This window comes from Heterocephalus glaber, unplaced genomic scaffold, assembly GCF_053883595.1.
Source record: "Heterocephalus glaber isolate CG9 unplaced genomic scaffold, H.glaber_assembly_v1.0 deba00001497, whole genome shotgun sequence".
NCBI classification, from domain to species: domain Eukaryota; kingdom Metazoa; phylum Chordata; class Mammalia; order Rodentia; family Bathyergidae; genus Heterocephalus; species Heterocephalus glaber.
This window is the reverse complement of record NW_028258320.1, coordinates 1,694,003-1,714,060: the sequence shown is the minus strand read 5'-3', so window position 1 is coordinate 1,714,060 and position 20,058 is coordinate 1,694,003. Positions and strand designations below refer to the sequence as shown.

The following is a 20,058-nucleotide window of genomic DNA, read 5'->3' as shown; positions in this document are numbered from 1 at the left end:
ACCCCTTTCAGGATTGAAAATTAGACCTTAACAAATGTAATTATCACAGTCAGGCACTGTGGCAGGGCTTGACAGGCATTAGAGCTCAATAAACCTCAAAGCAGCTCTAAGATATTTTCTTTTTGTGTGCGTGTGTGTGTGTACGTGTGCGGTACTGGGGATCAAACTCAGGACCCTGCGCTTGTGAGGTAGGTGCAGTACCACTGAGCTAAATCTCCGGCCCTAAGATATTCTCTTTTAAAGATAAAGAGGCAGAGAGGTAAACCGAGGTCTTTGATTCCAAAACCCTTGCCTAGCCACTAAGCTCAGCCGGTTTTTGAGAGATAAGAGACCAGCAGGCCCTTCATCTTTGTAGAAGTGTGGGTTTGATGAGAAGGCCCCTTCATTAGCCTCTTAGTAAATAAGAAAGATCTTTATCCCCAGGAAGCACTACTACTAAACTTTTTAAGATTCAATTTAACAGAAAATCCTTTATCAAGAAGGCCTGTGCAAGTTGTTTTTCCAAGAAAACAACTGCAAGAATAAAGCAGAAGATGGACAAGACTGTTGAACTCCCCACAGGCTTGAAGGGGGGGGGGGGGGAGAAATATCAATCCCAACCAAGAAAGGCAATTAGTTGTGGCAGTATCAATAAAGGAAAAAAAAGGTAGGATGAGTCTCCACAGCCTGCTGCAAAGACACACCATAACGCACTGCCCTTTAACTGGTTGAACAGATGCGTCTGGGCTAACAGAAGAAACACCAATGGTACTGAAAGCTGCCATTTCCACTCTACTTTAGTCTGGAACTTACACCACAGCTCTCCTCCTGCCATCTTCAGCACTTCTCCGTAAGACCTCACACTTTCAAAACAGAGAGAATGTTTCTTTAACCTGCCCAACACTTGTCCACGTTTATTCTGCACCATTACAGACCTGGCCGCCTCTCGGGTTTTGTCTAAAAGATGGTGGCCACAAAGCATGTAGATTTCTAATTGCCACAACCCCACTTCCCTACACATCACCATCCTCATCCCCCTTGAACTCCAGTCTCTTCCCTAACCACCCTACCCTTCCAACTCACCTCTCAAGTCTGGTGTCTCTTATACAGATCTGTCCAATGACTTTTCTGCAACCTAAGTTTAAACACAAAATCAACAGTCTATTCTTCCTGTCCCTAGCTCCAACCAAGAACTCATATAATATATGTGTCCAATTTATTTACAATGAAAACATCCAAGTAAACTTAAGATGCTTTCTACTATCAGATAAGAATTTCCGACAAGAGCTTTATTAATTCTCACACTAAGATCTTGGAAGGTGATGAAGGTGGCAGCTAATTGTTCTCTGCGGGTGAAGAGACTTCTATTGGACCCCCTCTTCAAGGGTTACAAGCTCTCTCTCGAGCCGCTGCCCTGTTACCAGCTGGAGCTTGATGCAGCTGTGGCAGAAGTAAAACTTCAAGATGACCAACATACACTGGAGCACATGCACGCTTTTGGAATGTATAATTACCTACACTGTGATTCGTGGTATCAAGACAGTGTGTACTACATTTGATAACCTCGGAAGAATTATGAATTTAACAGTGATGCTGCTTGGGATGGATTGGCCTTACTGATTTCAGGCCTGTGGCAGTGCAGCACATCATGATGACAAAACAGAGAAGACTGGGCGTTACACAGTCGTCTCCCCCCCACTCCGCGCCTCCACTGGGCCCTACTTCTTATGGGTTCTACCACTTCCCAGTGGCCCCAGGCTGGGCAACAAAGCTTTTAACCATGAGATCTTGGGAGACATTCAAGTCCCAAATGATAGAAGTCCATAATTCCCTAAATACTAAATTCCTAGAATAAACCTTTTTGAATCACTTGGAATAATTGACCCAAGCACAAGCTCATTTCAGGATGCCATGCCCAAAGAGTCTCACGGAACAAGTCAGCATTTGTCGTAGACTGGGGATCTGAATTTTCCGGAGCACCCTAGGACACTGCATTAGGAAAACCACGAGAGGTATTTAGACTTCCTGCAGATTTGACAGTATATGACAATCGCCTTTATGCATCTATGCATTTCAAGTCATCTACCTGGGTTACCTTGTCAGATGGAACTGGAAGATTGTATGTCATTGGAACAGGAGAATGTGGAAGTAGTGCTTCTGAAAAATGGGAGATTGTGTTCAATGAAGAACTTGGGAATCCTTTCATCATAATTCACACTATCTCTTTGCTAAAAGCTGAAGAACATTCTATAGCTACCCTACTTCTTCAAATAGAGAAAGAGGAATCGGATATGAAAGGAAGTGCTTTCTACGTTTCTTTGGAATGGGTCACTGTCAGTAAGAAAAATAAAGATAATGTAAAATATGAAATTACTAAGCGTGATGTTCTTCGTGGAAAGTCAGCGCCACGTTACGCTCCCATTGAGTCCAATGGGAACAGTCTAATGATTATTTCCTACAAGTCCTTCAGATTTGTTCCTATGAGTCAAGAGTTTGAAGAAAATATGGATGAAGACATGTCAGAGAAAAACAAAGTGGAACCTTTGTATTACTGGCAACAGACCGAAGATGATTTAACAGTAACAGTACGGCTTCCAGAACACATTACCAAACAAGACATTCGGGTAGAGTGTTTACCTGATCACATCAGCACTGTGCTGAGGAATCTCCAGGTTTTGGAAGGAAAGCTCTACTCATCTATTGATCATGAAAGCAGTACATGGATAATGAAGGAGAATAATAGCTTGGAGATTTCTTTGATTAAGAAGAATGAAGGAGCCCAATGGCCAGAAGTAGTGGTCAATGATAAACAAGGGAAACTTGTAAGAGATTCAGCCTAATGTGCTGCAATAGCTGAGCATCTGATGCGTTTGACCTCTGAGGAACTGTAATTTATTTTATAAGCAATGACAAAGGGGTCACCCTGCTGCCTTTGTGGATTCCTCTGCCTCTGAGGGGGCTTCACTGGCCTCCCCTGTTGTTCTTGTCCTCATCAGAAGGGTCAGAAGAGTCGTCATCGTGTAGATTCTGCCCCATGCTTTGCTGCCAGATGACGCTGAGAGGGCTGCTCACGTGCCTGAGCCACAGCGGGTGCCAAAACCAGGAGAAGCCCTCCTGACTGTCCTTTTCCACTGAGTACTTCCTTCTCTGCCCGCAAACGCTACTTGATGACCCTTCCTCATCTTCCCCCGAAGCTGTTCTGTGGGAGCAAATCTCGATGAGGCAGAAGATGAAGATCAGAAGCGTTAAGACCGCCATGATCCATGTTGCCAGGATAAGCTTCTTGCTGGAGGCCCCTGAGCTCTCATTGATGTAGGTCTCGCTCTTCCAATACTCCGTGTCCCACTGGGCCTGGGCCACCACCTCTTCCTGCTGCTCATTGAGCAGCTTCATCAGGAGGCCTGTTCTGGAGATGAGCTTGGCACAGGCCAGGTACACGCGGGGCTCGGAGCAGTCCATTTTCAGGGTGCGAATAACGTAAGAAATGAGCCTCCTCACCTCCTTGCTGGGAATGAGGATGTGAAGCTGCTGGTTTAGCTGGGTTTCAAACTCATCTCCGGGGCAGGACACCAAGGGGACAGAGGTTTCTGGAGGGGGCAGCTCAGTGCCAGTGCTGGTGTACTCCCAGTGCCTCTCATTGGTGTGATCATCAGTGGATATCAGGGTGAGGGCAGAATCCGTGGCAGAAACGGGAGAGTTTATGGTAAAAACATTTTGTTCAGAGGTGTTTTCTGAAGTTTGGTTTTCTACACCAGTGCTCCCTGTAGAGGTTTCAGCCGGATCATATAATTCAGGGAAAGGATGGTCCTGAACACGTGGGTCTCCAGACAACGAGAGGAGCCCTTGGGAGGGGGAATGGGTGAGGCTCCTCAGTGCTGAGAACAGAGGCCCCTCCACAATCTTCAGCCTCCCATGTGCATCTTCCTTCGTGAGCTGCTCCCTGGGGTTGGCCTTGAGTGTTCTGTGGGCCTTGAGAGAGGCAATTGTATGAAAGCCATGACCTTTTTTGGAAGCTAAGATTGACTTAAAAGTTTTCATGCTTTTAACTCTCACACTGACATTTTCTAAAACCCAAATGCTGTTGGTGAGGTCTTTGGCTCCATTCCTCTCCCCATGTGGGGCTTTGGCCAAGGCGGAGGTGGCCAACCTGCCCAGCAGGGGATCCTGCAGGGCAGAAGACACAGGCACCTTCTGTTCTGTATGGAGCAGGTTCCCAGGCCCCAGCACCCCCTCATTCTGACCCGGCTTCCCTGTGCTGGGGCTCCCGAGGCTCCGTCCGTCTGCGGTGTTTTCGGCCAGTAGCTGGGTGCTCTGCTTCTCCCTGACCACCTGTTTCTGCCTCTCTTCGAGCAGTCTTTTCCGTATGCCCTTGGGGCCCTTGAGGACCCTGTGCACTGTCCGCAGCCTTCTCCCTTCATGCTGATCTTCCACCAGGCTGTTTTCCTGTGCTTGAGCACTTGCCAATTTCTCGGGAACGTCGGGAACGATTTGAAATTTGGGACTTGAAAGGCTGGACTGCATAAGCATGCCTGTTTTTCTTTTTCCTTAACCTCCTCAATTTTTCCCTGAATTTCTGCATCTAACCAACTCTGTAGAAAATACAGCTTCTTCAGTTCATTTCTATAAGGCGAACTGCTGGACACAGGTTGATGAGAGGGGTTTTTCATATTGTCTTTCATGTAACCCTGAGGATTAGCTTCATTTTGTATATGTGAGAAAAGGAGTTGAATGAATGGCAATAATGAGTCTACACCTTCTAGATTTACCTCTGAGAAATTTGGCAGGATGTAATTGAGTGCTCCAACCACATCATTTTCATCTTTAGAGTCAAGCTCCTCATCCATGAAGTCTGACCAGCTGACATCACTTTGTTCGGAACATGACTTTCCAGACTCGAGCACCAGCTCGGTCTTGGTGTTCATTTTCCGGGCCTGTAACACACTCATGAAGGCTCCTTCTGCGTTCCCTACAGGGGCTTCCTCAAGACACTGCATGGGATTGGTCACATACTCACTGTCACAGTGCAGCTTGACTGTCTTGCAGACAACTTCAATATCACTTTTAAATTGGCAGAGGCAGCAGGCCATGTGCCTTGGTATGATCAGTGTTTTCAATGCAAGTGTCATGATGATGATGTTCTCGACCACCGGAAATGACGTGCGTGTTGTCCCCAAGTCTAGATATCTTAATGCTGGCAATTTAAAAAGATAGGAATCTTCAACACTCAACAAAGGATTGTGATTGAGGATGACTTTGTGCAAAAATCGCATTCCATGCCAGGCCCTAAACATCCCAAAGCTAATCTGTTTAACTAAGTTGCAGCGAAGATTTAAAACCTGCAAAAAGGGTAGTGCTTCAAGTGTTTGTGCTTCAATAAACTGTATTTTATTACAGGATAACTCTAAGTACTGGAGGGACAGCAGGCCTTTAAAGGAATTTTTATGTAATCCAGTCAGGCCATTTTCACTGAGATTTAGTTTCTCAGCCCACCTGTATGTTGTCCAGCTATTCTCACCGAGGTGAAAAATAGCGTTTTCTTGGAAATTGAAGGTGGTAAAGGTGTTGTTGGGCTCTAATACAGGCACTTGGCAGAGCTTGTGCTTTGGGCTGAGACCAGCACACAACAAGGTCTCATCCTGGCAGGTACAGAGCTCACATATGTCAGTGTTTGTCCTGGCATTCTGCTTCTCTTGCACTGTGGAAGCCTTTCCTGGAGAGTGACTCACAGAATACTCAGTGACCACAAATTCCACATCCAAAGGCTGAACAGTGACTTCAGCCAGGTTTGGATGCTAAGCCTGCACCTGCTCAGGGTGTGTAAGCATCACCTCAGGCTGCTCTGGAGGAGGAGATGCAGCTTCCTGCAGAGGTACAGGAACCTGAGTCTCTACAGTGAGTACTGCAGTTGTGAGCTCCAGGTTCAAAGGGTGGTCTGTGACTGTGGGTGATGTTGGATGCTGAGCTGGCTCCAGACCCAGAGTTACAACTTTCACCTCATGAGACGCCAGAGTTTGAACCACCTTACATGGTTCTGGAGGCTGAGATGGGATCTCAGGGATAGTTGGAAAAGATGTAACTTTTGCACTAATTCCTGGAGCGCTGATAAGCTTCCAGTGCAAAGGTCGAACTGTGAGCAGACTGAGTTTTGAATGCTGAGTCTGAACCCAGTCTGGAGGTGGAAGTGTTACTTCGTGGTGCTTCAGAGGAAGAGCTGTAGCCTTCTTCAGGGCTGTGGAAAATTCACCGTCTGTAGTACGTTCTGGAATGACGGTGGCTTCCAGGTTCAAAGGGTGAAATGCGACGCTTGGCTGCTGAGCTTGACCCTGAGCTGGAGTTGGAACTGTCGTCTCAGAACGGGGTGGAGGGTGAGCTGCGCTCTCATTGGGTGGCTCGCTTGGAAGCTGAGGGAGCATCATGGGCAGGGTTGAAGAAAGTTCTACCTCAAGAGGATCTGGAGGAAGAGATCCGGCTGGTGGCAGTGCAGGAGATGGTTCCTCCTCCTCTGCACGCTGAGGTGGGGTCACCTTCTGAGCTTGAGAAGGTTCCATCTCATTGGGTGGCTCTGAAAGTGGAGCTGCATCCTCCTCCTGGGGAACTGAAAATGGTTCTGTGTCCTCAGGTGGCTCTGAAGGCTGGGCTGAAAATGTTACTCTTCCTGTCAACAAAAGAGAAAGAGTAACCTTCCCAGGGAGTCCTGAAGCCTGAGCTGCGAGCTCTTGCTGCACTGGTGAAACTGCTACACCAGAGGAGCCTGGGGACATCGCTAAGCTCTAGGGCTGGTCTGGGGAATATTCCCCAGCAAGCTCTGCAAGTGGAGTTGGAACCTTGCTGTCACATGAAGAGAGTTCATCCTTCATGGCAGGGTTTGGCTGTGGAGCTATAAGTTCTTGATTGTCTCCGAGAGATTCAAACTGCTCAAGGGACACTGAGGACTGAGCTGGGGCCTCCTGTGCAGTTGAAATTTCAATTTCAACCTCACTAGACAACAACTCTGCATGAGTAACAGCGCCACGGGTCAGTGTTGGAGGCTGAACTTGCTCATCACCTAGAGGAGAGACTATTTTCTCCTGTAGTTCTGGAGCCTCAGGTATGAGTTCATTAGGGAGCTCTGGAGGCTGAGCTGCAGCCTCTTGAGTGGTCCAAGATGGTTCACCCTCCTCAAAAGTGTGTAGATTGCCAGCTTGGGTCTCCTGCTGAGCAAGTTCTGAAGATGTAGCTGGAACCTCGTGGTGAAATTTTAAAAGCTCAGCTCCTTTGGAGGGCTCAGAAAACAGATTTGGAGCCTCCTGCTGACTTATAGAAGGTTCCACATCATTTACTGGAGTTGAGAGATGAGCTGCAGCCTCGGGGAGCACTGGGAAGTTTCCCTCCTCTGTGGTAGGTTCTGGGGTTATGGGAAGCTGCAGATTCAGAGTTTTACCAGTCACATGGGGCAAGTGTGGATGCTTAGCTTTGTGGTGATGTGGAGTTGGCACTCTTTCTTTACCATGCTCCAAAAACTGAGCTGGTTGCTCCAGCTGGGTTGGAGAAGTTTCCAGCTCTTCAGTTTCCAAATCTGAGGGCTGATCTGGGGCTTTCAACTGGATTTCAGAAGGTTCTTCTGTCCTAGAAGACTCAGAAAGTTGAGCTGGCTTTGTCTTACTGGCAGAAAGTTCAGCCTCCACAAGAGGGCCTAGAGGCTGAGCTGGGGCCTCTTGGTAGGTTGAGGAAATTTCTATTTCTTCAGTGAGCTCTAAAGTCTGAGCTAGGATTTCTTGTTGGGTTAAGGTTCCTCCTCCTCAGGACTCTCTGGGGGTTGGGTCAGGGTCTGCAGTTGGCTTGAAGTAGGTTGTGGCTTTTTCCCTGCGTCTGTAGATTTGGTAACCTTCATGTCCACAGGTCTCACTGTGACAAATGCCATGTTTGAATGCTGAGCTTCACTCCTACTTCCAGATGGCGCATTTGCCTCCTGCATCGACAGCTGACCTATATTCTCAGTACCAAGTTCATACTGAGTGTAGGCATCCTGCTGGGTTATAGAAGGTTCAGCTTCCTCAGGGGGCTGTGAGAGTTGATCTTTGACTTCTTCCTGAGGTAAAGAGGACTGGACCTTTGCAGGCTTTGAATTTCAAGTTTGGGCCTCCGGCTGGACCTGAAGAAGTCCAGTTTGTTCAGAAGGTTCTAGAAGTGGGGCCAACTCCTGGGAGGGAGCAGATGATGCTAGGTCATCATACTCTGGCTGTAGCTGTGGAGTAAGGGCATCAGGCAATGCTGGCAGATTAGGGAAAAACCAGGGCTCAGGGGATAACTTTGGCTTGGTGGTCGGCAGGACCCAGTGCCTTTCTGGAAGCGAGGCAGCTTGAACCAGGAACCACAACTGCTGCCAGATAAGGAGTGCAGGAACCCAGGGGCACTGCAGGAACATGGAGGGGGAGGGGGGGGGAACGGACACCAAAATGAGTGAGATATAGCCATCCAGGCTAGTGGAGTGCAGGTGCTCTGCCCTGTAGGGTAGAACCCTTCTGGCAGCCACTTGCCTTTGAGCCTTGGGAACCCGGAATGTGCTGCCCTGCCCTTTATTTATGACATCTTTGCTAAGGAAACCTGTATTACATCAGGCCCAGGTGGCCTTGCCCCACATGGGGGAACTTTCCCCCCTCAGTGACCAGGTCCACCTCCCCTTCCCCAGGAGAGCTGACAGTGGCCTCTTACAGGGCAGCCTCCCCCATCACGAGGCAGGATGTGGGGCTCAGACTGGGTGGGTCCCGACCACAGGGTAGAGTGGAGTGGACAGGACTGGATCTCTGGCTGCTCAGAATTGCTGGATATTTAGTTTGGTTCTTAAAGGTTGTTACTGAGGGCTGACACCGATGGAAACCCTAGCAGATGAGCCCAGAAGTGAGAGTCGCACAGGCAGGGCTGCCCAAGCGGGAAGGCTGAGACCAATCAGATCCACTTCTTATGAGCAAGTCCGGGTCACAAACAACTCAGCTGGGATTTCTCAGGGTCTCAGTCTTCAAGGCTTTGAAGCAGGAGAGTATTTCTGGTCAGGGTCTCTCTGCCCCTTCTCAGGCTTCCTTTGAGCAAGACAGGTAACGTTGGCCATTCGATAGCTGCCCCTTCTGAGGCTCATGTGAAAGTGGCTGATTATACGGGCCTTATTATATAGGCCACGTTCACCCAATATATCAATGCCATGAAAATAAAGACTACATTCTTGATTCAGTGGACTTTATCTGGATGATCTACTCTGACCAAGTTAGTAATTTGGCAGCTCTCGGCATCGTAGGTAGTTCAGGGCAAAGGCCCCATGTCACTGTCTGTGTTTGGTCCCAAGACAAAACTGCACTGGGGGGGGTCTGGAAAAGCAGCTTCCTATCATGGGCCTTTTGGGCTCTTTGAGCATTGCTCACCGAGTACATTTGGATGGCACAGAAATGGTCCAGAATGGGCCACTGTGGAATTTGGGAGAACCCAGTCTGAGTACAGAAGCCAAACTGGGAGAATGCTGTGAACAGAATGCGAAGCAAGGCCCCAGCAGAGGGTCCAGAGCTCTGCTCCTGCACCGGCAAGGTTTAGTCACTCTCAGTGGGAACTGCAAGAGGTGCCAACTGCCATCCTGCCTTCACTGCGTCTGCTGTGTGAGCCTTTTAGAAAACAATTTTAAAGGCAATCGTCCATGCTGTGCCCTTACATGGAGACACCAGGACTGAGGAGAAAGAGGACATTAGCAGGACAGGGGTTTGAGCTGACCCCACATGTTCATAGTGTCTGAGCAGGAATAACCTTCCTTTTCTAGTGAAAGCTGCTATAGTTTGGATCTTGAATATCCCCAGAGGCTGTGCATTAAAGGCTTGGTCTCTAGGGGCCAGCTGTTGGGAGGAGGTCTTTAAGTCCTGAGGCACCGGTGCACAAGGGGAATAGAAGATTTGGCCCCTTTTATTCTCTTCTCTTTCCCATCTTAGGTGGGCAGTGCTCTGCCATGCACTCTTGTTATGCTATACTGACTCCCATAGGCCCACAGCAGCAGGGCCAATTGATCATGGACTGGAATCTCCAAAACTGAGAGCCAAAATAAACCTTTTCACTTAGTGAATTGATTATTCAAGGTTTTTGTCATAGTAATTGAAAGTTGATCAAAACATTAAATGTTACACATTTTCTTCAAAACCCTACTTTAATTGCATTCTCCAAATTTTCAACCTATCTTATGTACCAATAAATGTTTTGCTTAAAAAAAAAAAAGAATTTCCAATCAAGGATAAGACAATGGTATGCAGGGACATACTTCCACAGAAAAGTATTTAGAGTGGCTTTCTTCTAACTTAATCCTTACTAATATTATTGAGATTATAGACCCCTGAAGAGAGACTAGTATACATGGTGAAATACTGCACATTTTCACTCAAGATTTTATGTGTCATTTGCAAAAGCTTTATCATTAAGTCACAGCAACAATTCCTAAATACCGCTCAATATTTACTGAAGAAAAAGATTAGCCTTACAAATAAAATACTTGGTTTAAACATACCTGGGAAGTGTCACAGCACTGGGTGAATGAGGAGACAGGAAGAGTTAATTAATAGTGACAAGTGACCCACAGGAAGAAAGAAGACAGGTGAGATTACCTGAATATGTTCATCCAAATCAACAAAATCTTTTTTGAAGTTCCCATATGCACTCTTTACCATTTCATGGAAATCATTTTATTAACAAGTCACAAATTAAATTATTGCCCTTTTTTTAGGTATGTTCCATAATAAATAATTTTAACCAAAAAAGTAAATAAATACAGTTCCCATATGCAATGATTTTATGAGTCAACACCCAAGCACATTCCTTTTTTTTTTTGTTTTTTGTTTTTTTTGTTTTTGCTACCGGGGATGGAACTCAGGTCCTTGCGCCTGCAAGGCAGGGGGGCAGAACCACTGAGCTAAATCCCTGGCCCCAAGCACATTCCTTTTAAAGGTACCAAGTCTTCAGATTATATTAAAAAAGGAAGGCAAACTATGTAAAACTGTATAAAATCATACACTGATGATTCTGTACACAGAGGCAACGTTTCACATCCAAACAAGACTGCAAAACCCAGTTTTCTGGATTTCAGTGACAACTGAAGAAAAAGAATAACACCTGTAACTCCCCAGGCATATAAACTAAGAAATAAATCTAGAAACAACTCAAACTAAAATACACACCTTCTCCTACCTCCAGTTTATTTTTTACTTCTTTCTGGTTGATACTCTTTTCAATAGTTGAGAATTACTGCATTATTTAACCTACTTTGTGTCTCATTCATAAATCCTTTCAGAACTGAACTTTGCCAGCACATCTATCCATACAGGGCATCCTAGAAAGGGTTGAAACTAAAAAACAATGGCCTGAAATAGAAAAAAAAAGCTTTGAAAGCACAGATATGACATTGGAGCCATCCACCCACTCTGTATTCCCCAGCTTCCTACCTCTGCTCTTCCAGTTAGGTATCATGAACTCAAGGAAGCTCCTCAAATGACATTCAGAAGTCCTACCAACACAAGCTCCTGCTTAGCCCAAGAACTTGGCTCCAGGAAAAGTATGTGTGATACATTTGAATGGTCGAAACACTTCTCCTTGGAAGTGTGGCAGAGTGTGATCATACACACACACTTCAACTCACCAGTGTGCAAGAGTCCAGGAAGTATGTAAGACATCAACAACTGCTCCTCCATACCACTCCAACTCAGAAGAAAAAAAATTGAGAAATGACACTCCCCAAAAGGCCATAAGCACATCAATAACCTTGTTCTTTGCCCTGTCACTTCTTAGGCAGCAATGATTACACAGAGCTGTGGTGTGCTCCACCCAACACCATCGAAGCCAGCAGCACCAGTGATCCTGTCTAGCACATTCATCCGCCATAATTCAAACTCAAGCCTATGATACAGGAAATCTGATACAGCTGAATGAACAGATGCAGTTAGCTGGTACATCACCCTTCCTCTGGTTAACAGCTGCACCCACAACTTCAGGTGCCAGTCAGTGTTTGCAACTCTGACCTCAAAGATGACATGGCATTTTCATTTATCTTGTGCCATTCTCTCAGCCCTGTAGATGCCAGGTCAGTTTAGTTTTGCCCACAGCTGCTAGATACTCTAATACACTCTATCTTCCTTGTTATATATGCCTTAAATAATGCACTTATCCCTGATCACACATAAAAAGCTGCATCTTACATTTACATTTGTGAAAACAAGTATTCCTCAACAAAAGTCAATTCCCTCACTAAAAAGAAAAACTGAATCTCTATTAGGCCAACACCTCTGAGTATACGCCTCTGAGGTTGCCAATTTAACAGTGCTGAGAAAAGACCTAAGATGACTGACCCAAAGGCTAACGTGGAAAAAAAAATCAAATTACAGACTAAGTTGTACTGAAAATGCAATTCCCATAACTGATCAATGGCAGGCCCTCACAGTAATCTGGATTAACAACAACCACTGCTTCTCGCAATAGAAATAAAGTATGTTGGAGATGGACAGAAACACAGAGCTGAATTAGACAAGTCTTTCATTTTCAGAATATAAGAAAAAAAGTATCTAAAGAGCTCACAAGAAAATAGGCTTGAAAATTGTGGCTGCCTATCAGGGTGACTGTTCTAGAACAACACTGTCTGGAACACCCTGCGAGGATGAGAATGTTGTACCCACTAGTTACTGACCCAGTGAGTGATGAAAATGTAGGTAGTATGACTAATGAACTTAATTATTATGAAGCTGCTACTTGTAGATAGTGGTTACTATACTGGATATTACATTTCGAGAATACTATCTTAAAATGCTGGCTATTAAGTACTTTAAATAAAGTTCCTTAGTCCTCTCTTCTGCATACAAGCATATATATGAAATTTCTTGCGTCTAAGTATTCTATTTAGCAATGTACCCCTCCCCCATACTAGGGATTGAACCCAGAGCCTTTGTACTGGGCTACAGCCTCCAGCCCGCCCTTTCCTTTTTTTTGAGACAGAGACTCCCTATATTACCCAGGCTGAGCTCAAACTTGTGCTTCTCCTGCCTCAGCCTCCCAGAGTACAGTACTGGGATTACAGGCGTGTGTCAGCAAACCCAGCTAGCAATGTAATCTTGATATATAAGGACCCACCCCAGAGTAGGATTACTAGTCCTCAAATCCCTAACAGCTGGAATGCACACCACTCTGACAAAACCACTTTTGCAAACCACTCTTAGAAAAAGTCACAATATCCAACAAGTCAGAATCTGGATGATTTAAGTGTTTCATTAAAATTACACAAATGTTAGGTCATGACCAGTCACGTTCTTCATGTGGCTTTCCTGAGATACCAATTTTAACCTTTCTTCAAAGAGAGAAAAGAATTTTGGAGGAAGAGGGCCACACCAGCCCCACCCGAAGCCCAGGTAAGAGAATTAACCTCAATCTTGAGCTGTGATTATTGTAGAATTTCAAAACATCATATCACTTTACATGGACACAACCTCCTTAATACCTAATTTATAAATCCAAATTACATTAGTTCTCAACTTCTTAGCACTCTCTTCTAAGTAAATAATATTTTATATGCTATTTATTATTTTTTTAAAAGCTTCATTCATTTCAAAAGATTTTCAGTCTCCTGATTTTTCCAGCTAGGAAAAGGCTAATTTGTTAACACTAATGTTAACTCTGCTATCACTAAAGAAAATAGAAATTTTTTCAGTTAAAATTTTTTAGTATGACTTAAAATACTGAATTCACCTCTTGGAGGGTGCAGTAGGAGAGAGTGAATGTGGAAAAGAGTGAATGGGAAAAGAAGAATATAATCTAAAAGAGCCATTTACCCTGAAAGTTAACGACTTACTAAAAATGACTGCCTCAAGCAAAACCAAAAAAAAGACCATGTTTTCTTAAAAAAAAAAAAAAAAAAATCCTTGTATTTCAACTGCTCCTAAGGGCAAATGTAACATTCTTCTGGATATCCCAAATGGAAACAGGAAGATGGGTCAAGTAGATACATGCACTACAGGGACTACTTAATTCAAATCACGCTGCACCTTCAAAAGCACATAACACTCAAGAAGGCAAAGTGAAACTGCAGAGACAAGTAGCTTTGTTTTGAAGGACTGTGTAAGGGGCTCATAATCAAGGGATAATTGGTGACATTACTGGCATGAGCACTATACTGATAGCTAGGGAGTCACACCATGTTCACATGGACTTGAAAGCCCAGGTTAAGCTGGCTGAAGTGTGGCAACTTGTTCTGACTGGGAGACGAGGATAACTGAAAAAGCAGAAGAGCGTGTGGGCCATGAACTGCTAGGAGCAAGCACACTAGCCAGATGATCCACAGAGTTAAAGTAACAGAGACGATGTGCCACGTTAATTCACAAAGCCTGGGCACAGATGAAAAAATATATTCATTCTATTTAAGCTAAACAACTTGGTGTCTTGTGATTGCCAAAAATAAACTGGAATAAAACAAATTATGTTTGCAATCAACTTTCTACTAGTAACCATTTCAAGAATGGAATTTTGTGATACTCCTATCCCTATCTCTGCCTATCCTCACATACTGTATTCCTAAAATATAAATTCTATATACCAGATCTAGTTTGTACACAAAAGACTTCAACAGAGAGCCAGGGGTGGTGGCACACTCCTGTAATCCCAGCACTTGGGAGGCTGAGGCAGGAAGATCACAAGTTCAAGGCCAGCCTGGGCTACATAGTGAGTTCAAGGCTGGCCTGAACTACATAGCGAGACCCTATCTCAAAAAAAAAAACCCACAAAACTTCAACAGAAATCACAAAAATGAAATATTAATAAAATCCACTGTCTTGGTTACTTTTCCTCATTGCTGAGACAAAATACCCAACACCAAAAGTTAAAGGAGGAAAGGTTTATTTAGCTCACTGTAGGGGTTTCAGTTCATAGTTGGCTGGCTCCAGAGGCAGGGTGGCATGCAGAGGGACATGACAGAGGAGAAACAGTTCATAGTGGGCAGAAGGCAGCAAAGCAGTTAGTAGTGATGAAGCAGCAAGCGACAAGCGCCAAGTGACAGCAACCCTCTTTCTGCCCCTTGTCTCCTATCCAGGCTGCTCACCCTTAAACTGGGTAGTACTCTCACCCAGGGTGGAGCTGCCTTGATCCTAGCACCACACCATCAATCAATCCCAGCATCACACACCCAAGATCCAGCCACCTCCAAAAGGCCCCACCTATGGCCTTAACATCTACTTTGCTAAAGAAAATATACCTATGTATTGTTTTATGATTTGTTGAAACAGAAGACCTTTATCTTTAAAACTGTACAAAAAAAAAAAAAACTAAGTAAAAAAAAGGGCTGGGGATTTAGCTCAGTGGTTCTGCCGCCTGCCTCACAAGCGCAAGGACCCAAGTTCGATCCCCAGTACCAAAAAAAAAGAAAACTAAGTATCTTTAAAACTGTAGTTTACCTAGTAAATCTCATATTTAAATACCCTGTTATTCCCCAAATATCAGACTAAATAATTATGTCCATTATGCTGTAAGCTTATTTACAAAACAGTACTTTTGAAGGATCCCTACTATTTTATCATGATAGATACTATCCCCAATTGTGAAAACAAAATATCCATAGCAGTAATTGGGTTTTTATACTAATCAGTAAAATTAGGGGGAAAAAATACTTGCAACTTCCATTCTCACTAATCACCCTTTCTATTATCCTATACTAATATATTCTTTTGTGTGTGTGGTACCAGGGATCGAACTCAGGACCTTGCGGTTGCGAGGCAGGGAGCGACGCCACTGAGTTAAATCCCCGGCCCCACAATATATTCTTATTCTCTTAACTCTTGTAATATTCTAGGTCTGTCCTTTAAGCAATATTTTTTGGAAATATTAATGAAGACTCTATGTACCTCTATGCACTTTAAGTGCCTAAACAATTTCAGAGTTGGAGCTAGAGCTCAGTGGTAGGGTACTTGCCTAACAAGTACAGGGTCATGGGTTCCATTCTAGCATTGTGAAAAAAGGTCTAAACAGGCCGGAGATTTAGCCCAGTGGTTTCGCCACCTGCTGCGCAACCGCAAGGACCTGAGTTCGATCCCTGGTACCAAAAAAAAAAAAAAAATCAAAAAAAGGTCTAAACAATTTTAAATGCACATTAAACTAATACTACCTCTATCTGTATACTTTTAAGTGTTTTCAAGTATATGTAGACATTAACTAATGAAAACATACTGCCAGATGTGGTGTGCAACCTTGTAATTCCACTCAGGAGGCTGAGGCAGGAAGATCCTACGTTCAAGGCCAGTCTGGACAATTTAGTGAGACCCTGTCTCAAAAAATAAAAAGGGTGAGAGGTACAACCCAATAGCAGATTGTTCCTAGGTTCAATCTCTCCCCAAAAAGAAACTGTACTATTTCATCTCAAACGTGAGAATTAACAATTAACAGTAAGTATATTTTTTGCCTGATTACTGAATTCCTAAAATGAGACAAGAAAATGCTCATGCTTCACTAAAAATTTTAAGTCTATGTTACAAGGAAGAAACTGTTTTAATCCTAAAAAACATACACTATACCAAGAACTTCCAACTTTTATAAACAGGGTAATTTTCAACAATTTCTAAGGTAGATTTTCCCAATGGGAAGATAGTCTCTCTATAAAATAATTTCCCACTGAGCCAAGGATTTAGCTCAGTGGTTCTGCCGCCTGCCTCCCAAGCACAAGGTCCTTAGTTTGATCCCCATACCAAAATAAATAATAATAATAATAACAACAACAACCCATATGCAGTTATACAATATAAAGAGAGAGAGAACTGGAAACTAAAGGGCTGTACACAGTAACACATTTGAATTGTACATTTCCTTTTGGCATTCTCCTTCCTACTGTTTCTACAAAAAGACCTTAAATCTCTCCTCTTTACCAAGCACCACTGACTGGTGTCCTGACTGGACATGTTGAGCAGCAAATTCTACAGCCTGAGTCATGAGAGAGAGCAGAAATCCTAAAGGAATCGCCTTTACTCTGCTGGGGCCAGAATATTCTGTTGAAAGGCTCCTCTGCAAAGGCCTGGGTGTGGGCCCTGGCTGGCTGACTTTAAAGAACTACAGCTTCCAGAGTGCTATGCTGCGCAAAATGTTTAGATCACATACTGACCTTCATTTTCATGAAGGGAAAAAGTACCTCCTGAATGACTTTCACTCTCTCTACTCCTCTCTATTCTTCCCCACCATTACACCACTCATGCTACCACCCTGGTTGGAAAATGGGTTGCTCCTCCTCACAGATATTCTCTATCGCCAGACCTGGTGACACCCTGTGAACATATATACACCACTTTCACAGACTCACAATCACACACACGCACACTCAGCCACTCTCAAGATCATCCAATAACCTTTCATATCAAAGGCAATCATGGCAGTCCCTGCTTGCTCAAAAGTTCTTTATTAGCTCCCCAAAGCACTCAGGATACAAGGCCAAAGTCCTCAGAATAACCATGGGAATCAATTCCTCTCTCACTTGCTAAGCCTCATCTACAACTGATCCCCTTCACAGTCACCTGATCCACTCTGTTCCTCATAGGTATGGTGTTCCCGCTCACACCCTAGCCTTCATGCATGCTATTCCTTTCCACCTGAATTACTCTTCTATTTCCATTCTCTTTTCACCCTTCCTACAGGTCTAGGCCAGTGGTAGCGAACTTATGGAATGCATGCTGCAACAGGCTGTTATCATATAAAGCTCTAAAAAGTTCACCATCACTGCCTAGGCTCTAGACGGAAATGTCACTTCTTCCAGGCTACCATCCTCTACCACTACCCAGCTTGTATAGGTGGCCTCAACAACTGACTGCACCTGCCTGTTCACTTCTCTATGCCTCCAGCCCCAGAGCATGGCAATTGTATCCCTGTGTCCCATTATATCAGAGGCACCAAAATATCTGTTGAATCGAGTGTAAGTTTGCTTAATAAACATGATACGCATGTGGCCCATGCAATACAGGACAATGTTCAAAATCAGATATGAGGGCCGGGGATGTAGCTCAGTGGTTCCGGCACCTGCCTCGAAAGCGCAAGGTCCTGAGTTCAATCCCCGGTACAAAAAAAAAAAAAAAAAAAAAACCAAAAATCAGATATGACATGATGAAAAGAGGGCAATAATTTTGTTATTCCTTGTTATAAAATACAAACTATACAGGTGTTTACAAACACCCTTAGGAAAAGTTAAAACATGCACACTAAAAAGAACACTTTTCACCTTTAAATATTAGCTTTGTCTTATTATTCCTGTTAGGCAAGATGAAGTTCATAAAAAGTTTCAAAAAGAACCCTTCATTGCTTACAGGTCAAGTAAAACATCACTGGAACTTCTGATACCTGCTACCACCAAACTCTTGGCCCCTTACTCAGAACCTGCTGGCTAAAGGCAAAAGGCTGTTCCATTTCCTTAGTTTATAAGCCCCAATGTAAGTCTTTTGATAAGGATTCCGTTCATTATAATCCCACAGACATAAGCATGTTGCCAGGAAACAGACCTGACACTTTAGGTCGCCTATCTTACAATGAGGTACAATCTGAGGCTTGTGACACCAGGTATTTTCCAGGCACCAGACTGATGTCATAAATGAATGATGGTTCTAAGCACTCTGAAGAACTCACCAGCTCCACCCTAACTCCTTGTGTGAAGGGGCAAATTACCCTTCCTCTTTAAGCCTCAGTTTCCCCATCTAGTAATAAAGAGATTTTGGTTCTTACTTCATAAGATTCTTGGGGGAATTAGACTGCCTATTATAAAAGCACTTCACAGACAACCCAATTTATTTTTAAGTCAAAATGAAGGAAGACTTGAACCTAAAATATTTTCACATCTTCAGGATTTGTGGTAATACCATTAACTTATTTTTGACTAATATCCTTTCACTAGGAAGTTTCTGAAAAAGCAAATGAAAATCCACTTCACCATACCTTTGGAATTAAATTCTACAGAAATCTACATAAAGAAGCACTTTATGTTTCTCTGCGCTCCTAAAATCATAGTTAATTTCTGTGCTACCCATTCTTGCATGGAAAATAGCAAAAAGAAAATACCTAATACTTTTCCCCAAGACGGTCTCACCAAAAACTATCCTTTCCTTCCTGCCTCTACTACCTCCAAATATATTCACTGTTAAAAAAAAAAAAAAGAGCGGACTCAATCCAAAAGTTGGCCTTTGTCAAGGCCTCCAGTTTGCTCACCACAGAACTAGTCATGGGGTCTGATGAAGGCACCTGTTAGTTGGCAATTCGTTAAATCTACTGTGTTCCAAGGGCAATTAACAATGTAATATAGGGTGGGGGGACTCCTCTCACATTTTGTGGCCCTAATACAGGACAGACAAGTAATGACACACACTATGTGCTGTGGACATTTTTATCATTTTTTGTAAACTGGGAAAGAGAAATCTGAGAACCAATTGAGGAAATTGGCTCTTACACTCCCTAAGTCAAGCTGACTTAAGGTTGTTTGTTTTTGGTTTCTTTTGTTTTATTTTTGAGAAGGAAATTTCACAGATCTCCAGAGATCGCGTTTCAAATAAAGGTGAAACCTCAAAATAGCCTTTAACTTTACGGTTCTGGATTCAGGTTTTTATAAAGCGGTGACGTGTGAACAGCTTCCTAAAAGCAAATGGGGCACTGGGATATAATTTAGGAAGTGATGATGCAAGTCTCTGGGGAACAGGCAGGAGGAGGAGGAGGACGACGACGACGAGGAGGACGAGGAGGAGGAGGAGAGGTGAAAAAGTCAGAGGAAATACCCTCCTGGTGCCTGGACACTAACTCATACCAAAGGCGGAGGGGGGCTGGCCCCCACAGGCCAAGAGAAAGGAGGAGCCCTGCTCTAACCCGGAGGTGCCAACGCCGCCCCTTCATCCCTCCCCCGCTGCCCTGCCCCCCACCCGTGGCCGTCGCCCTCAATCTCAGGCCAGCTGGTCACACAGGGTGGTAGCGCCCCGGGCAGGGCCCTCTCTGCCCACCCCGGCCCCAGCCCCGCTGCCCTCCCCAGCCTGGCCCCGGCCCAGCTCCAGGTTGCGGCCTTCGGGGTCCGAGGCCTGGCGGGCTGCCGGGCGCCCGCGC

General features: G+C 44.4%; 2 protein-coding genes and 1 pseudogene across 5 annotated transcripts in view; 1 reads left to right on the top strand and 2 right to left on the bottom strand.

Annotated features, from left to right (window-relative positions):
* Zfand3 (zinc finger AN1-type containing 3) overlaps positions 1-20,058 on the bottom strand; it is a 308,517-nt gene that overhangs the window by 287,910 nt on the left and 549 nt on the right. The window lies entirely within an intron of this gene.
* Positions 131-2,870, top strand: LOC106009506 (nudC domain-containing protein 1 pseudogene; annotated as a pseudogene). The gene has a single exon (XR_015440496.1). The product of XR_015440496.1 is annotated as a nudC domain-containing protein 1 pseudogene (transcript).
* On the bottom strand, positions 2,856-20,029 carry LOC147825520 (leucine-rich repeat-containing protein 37A2-like). Its single transcript, XM_087185355.1, is given in 4 exon segments — positions 2,856-2,951; positions 2,953-4,517; positions 4,520-7,747; positions 7,750-20,029. Coding segments are annotated over 4 exon segments (5,481 nt in total). The 5' UTR covers positions 8,384-20,029; the 3' UTR covers positions 2,856-2,897.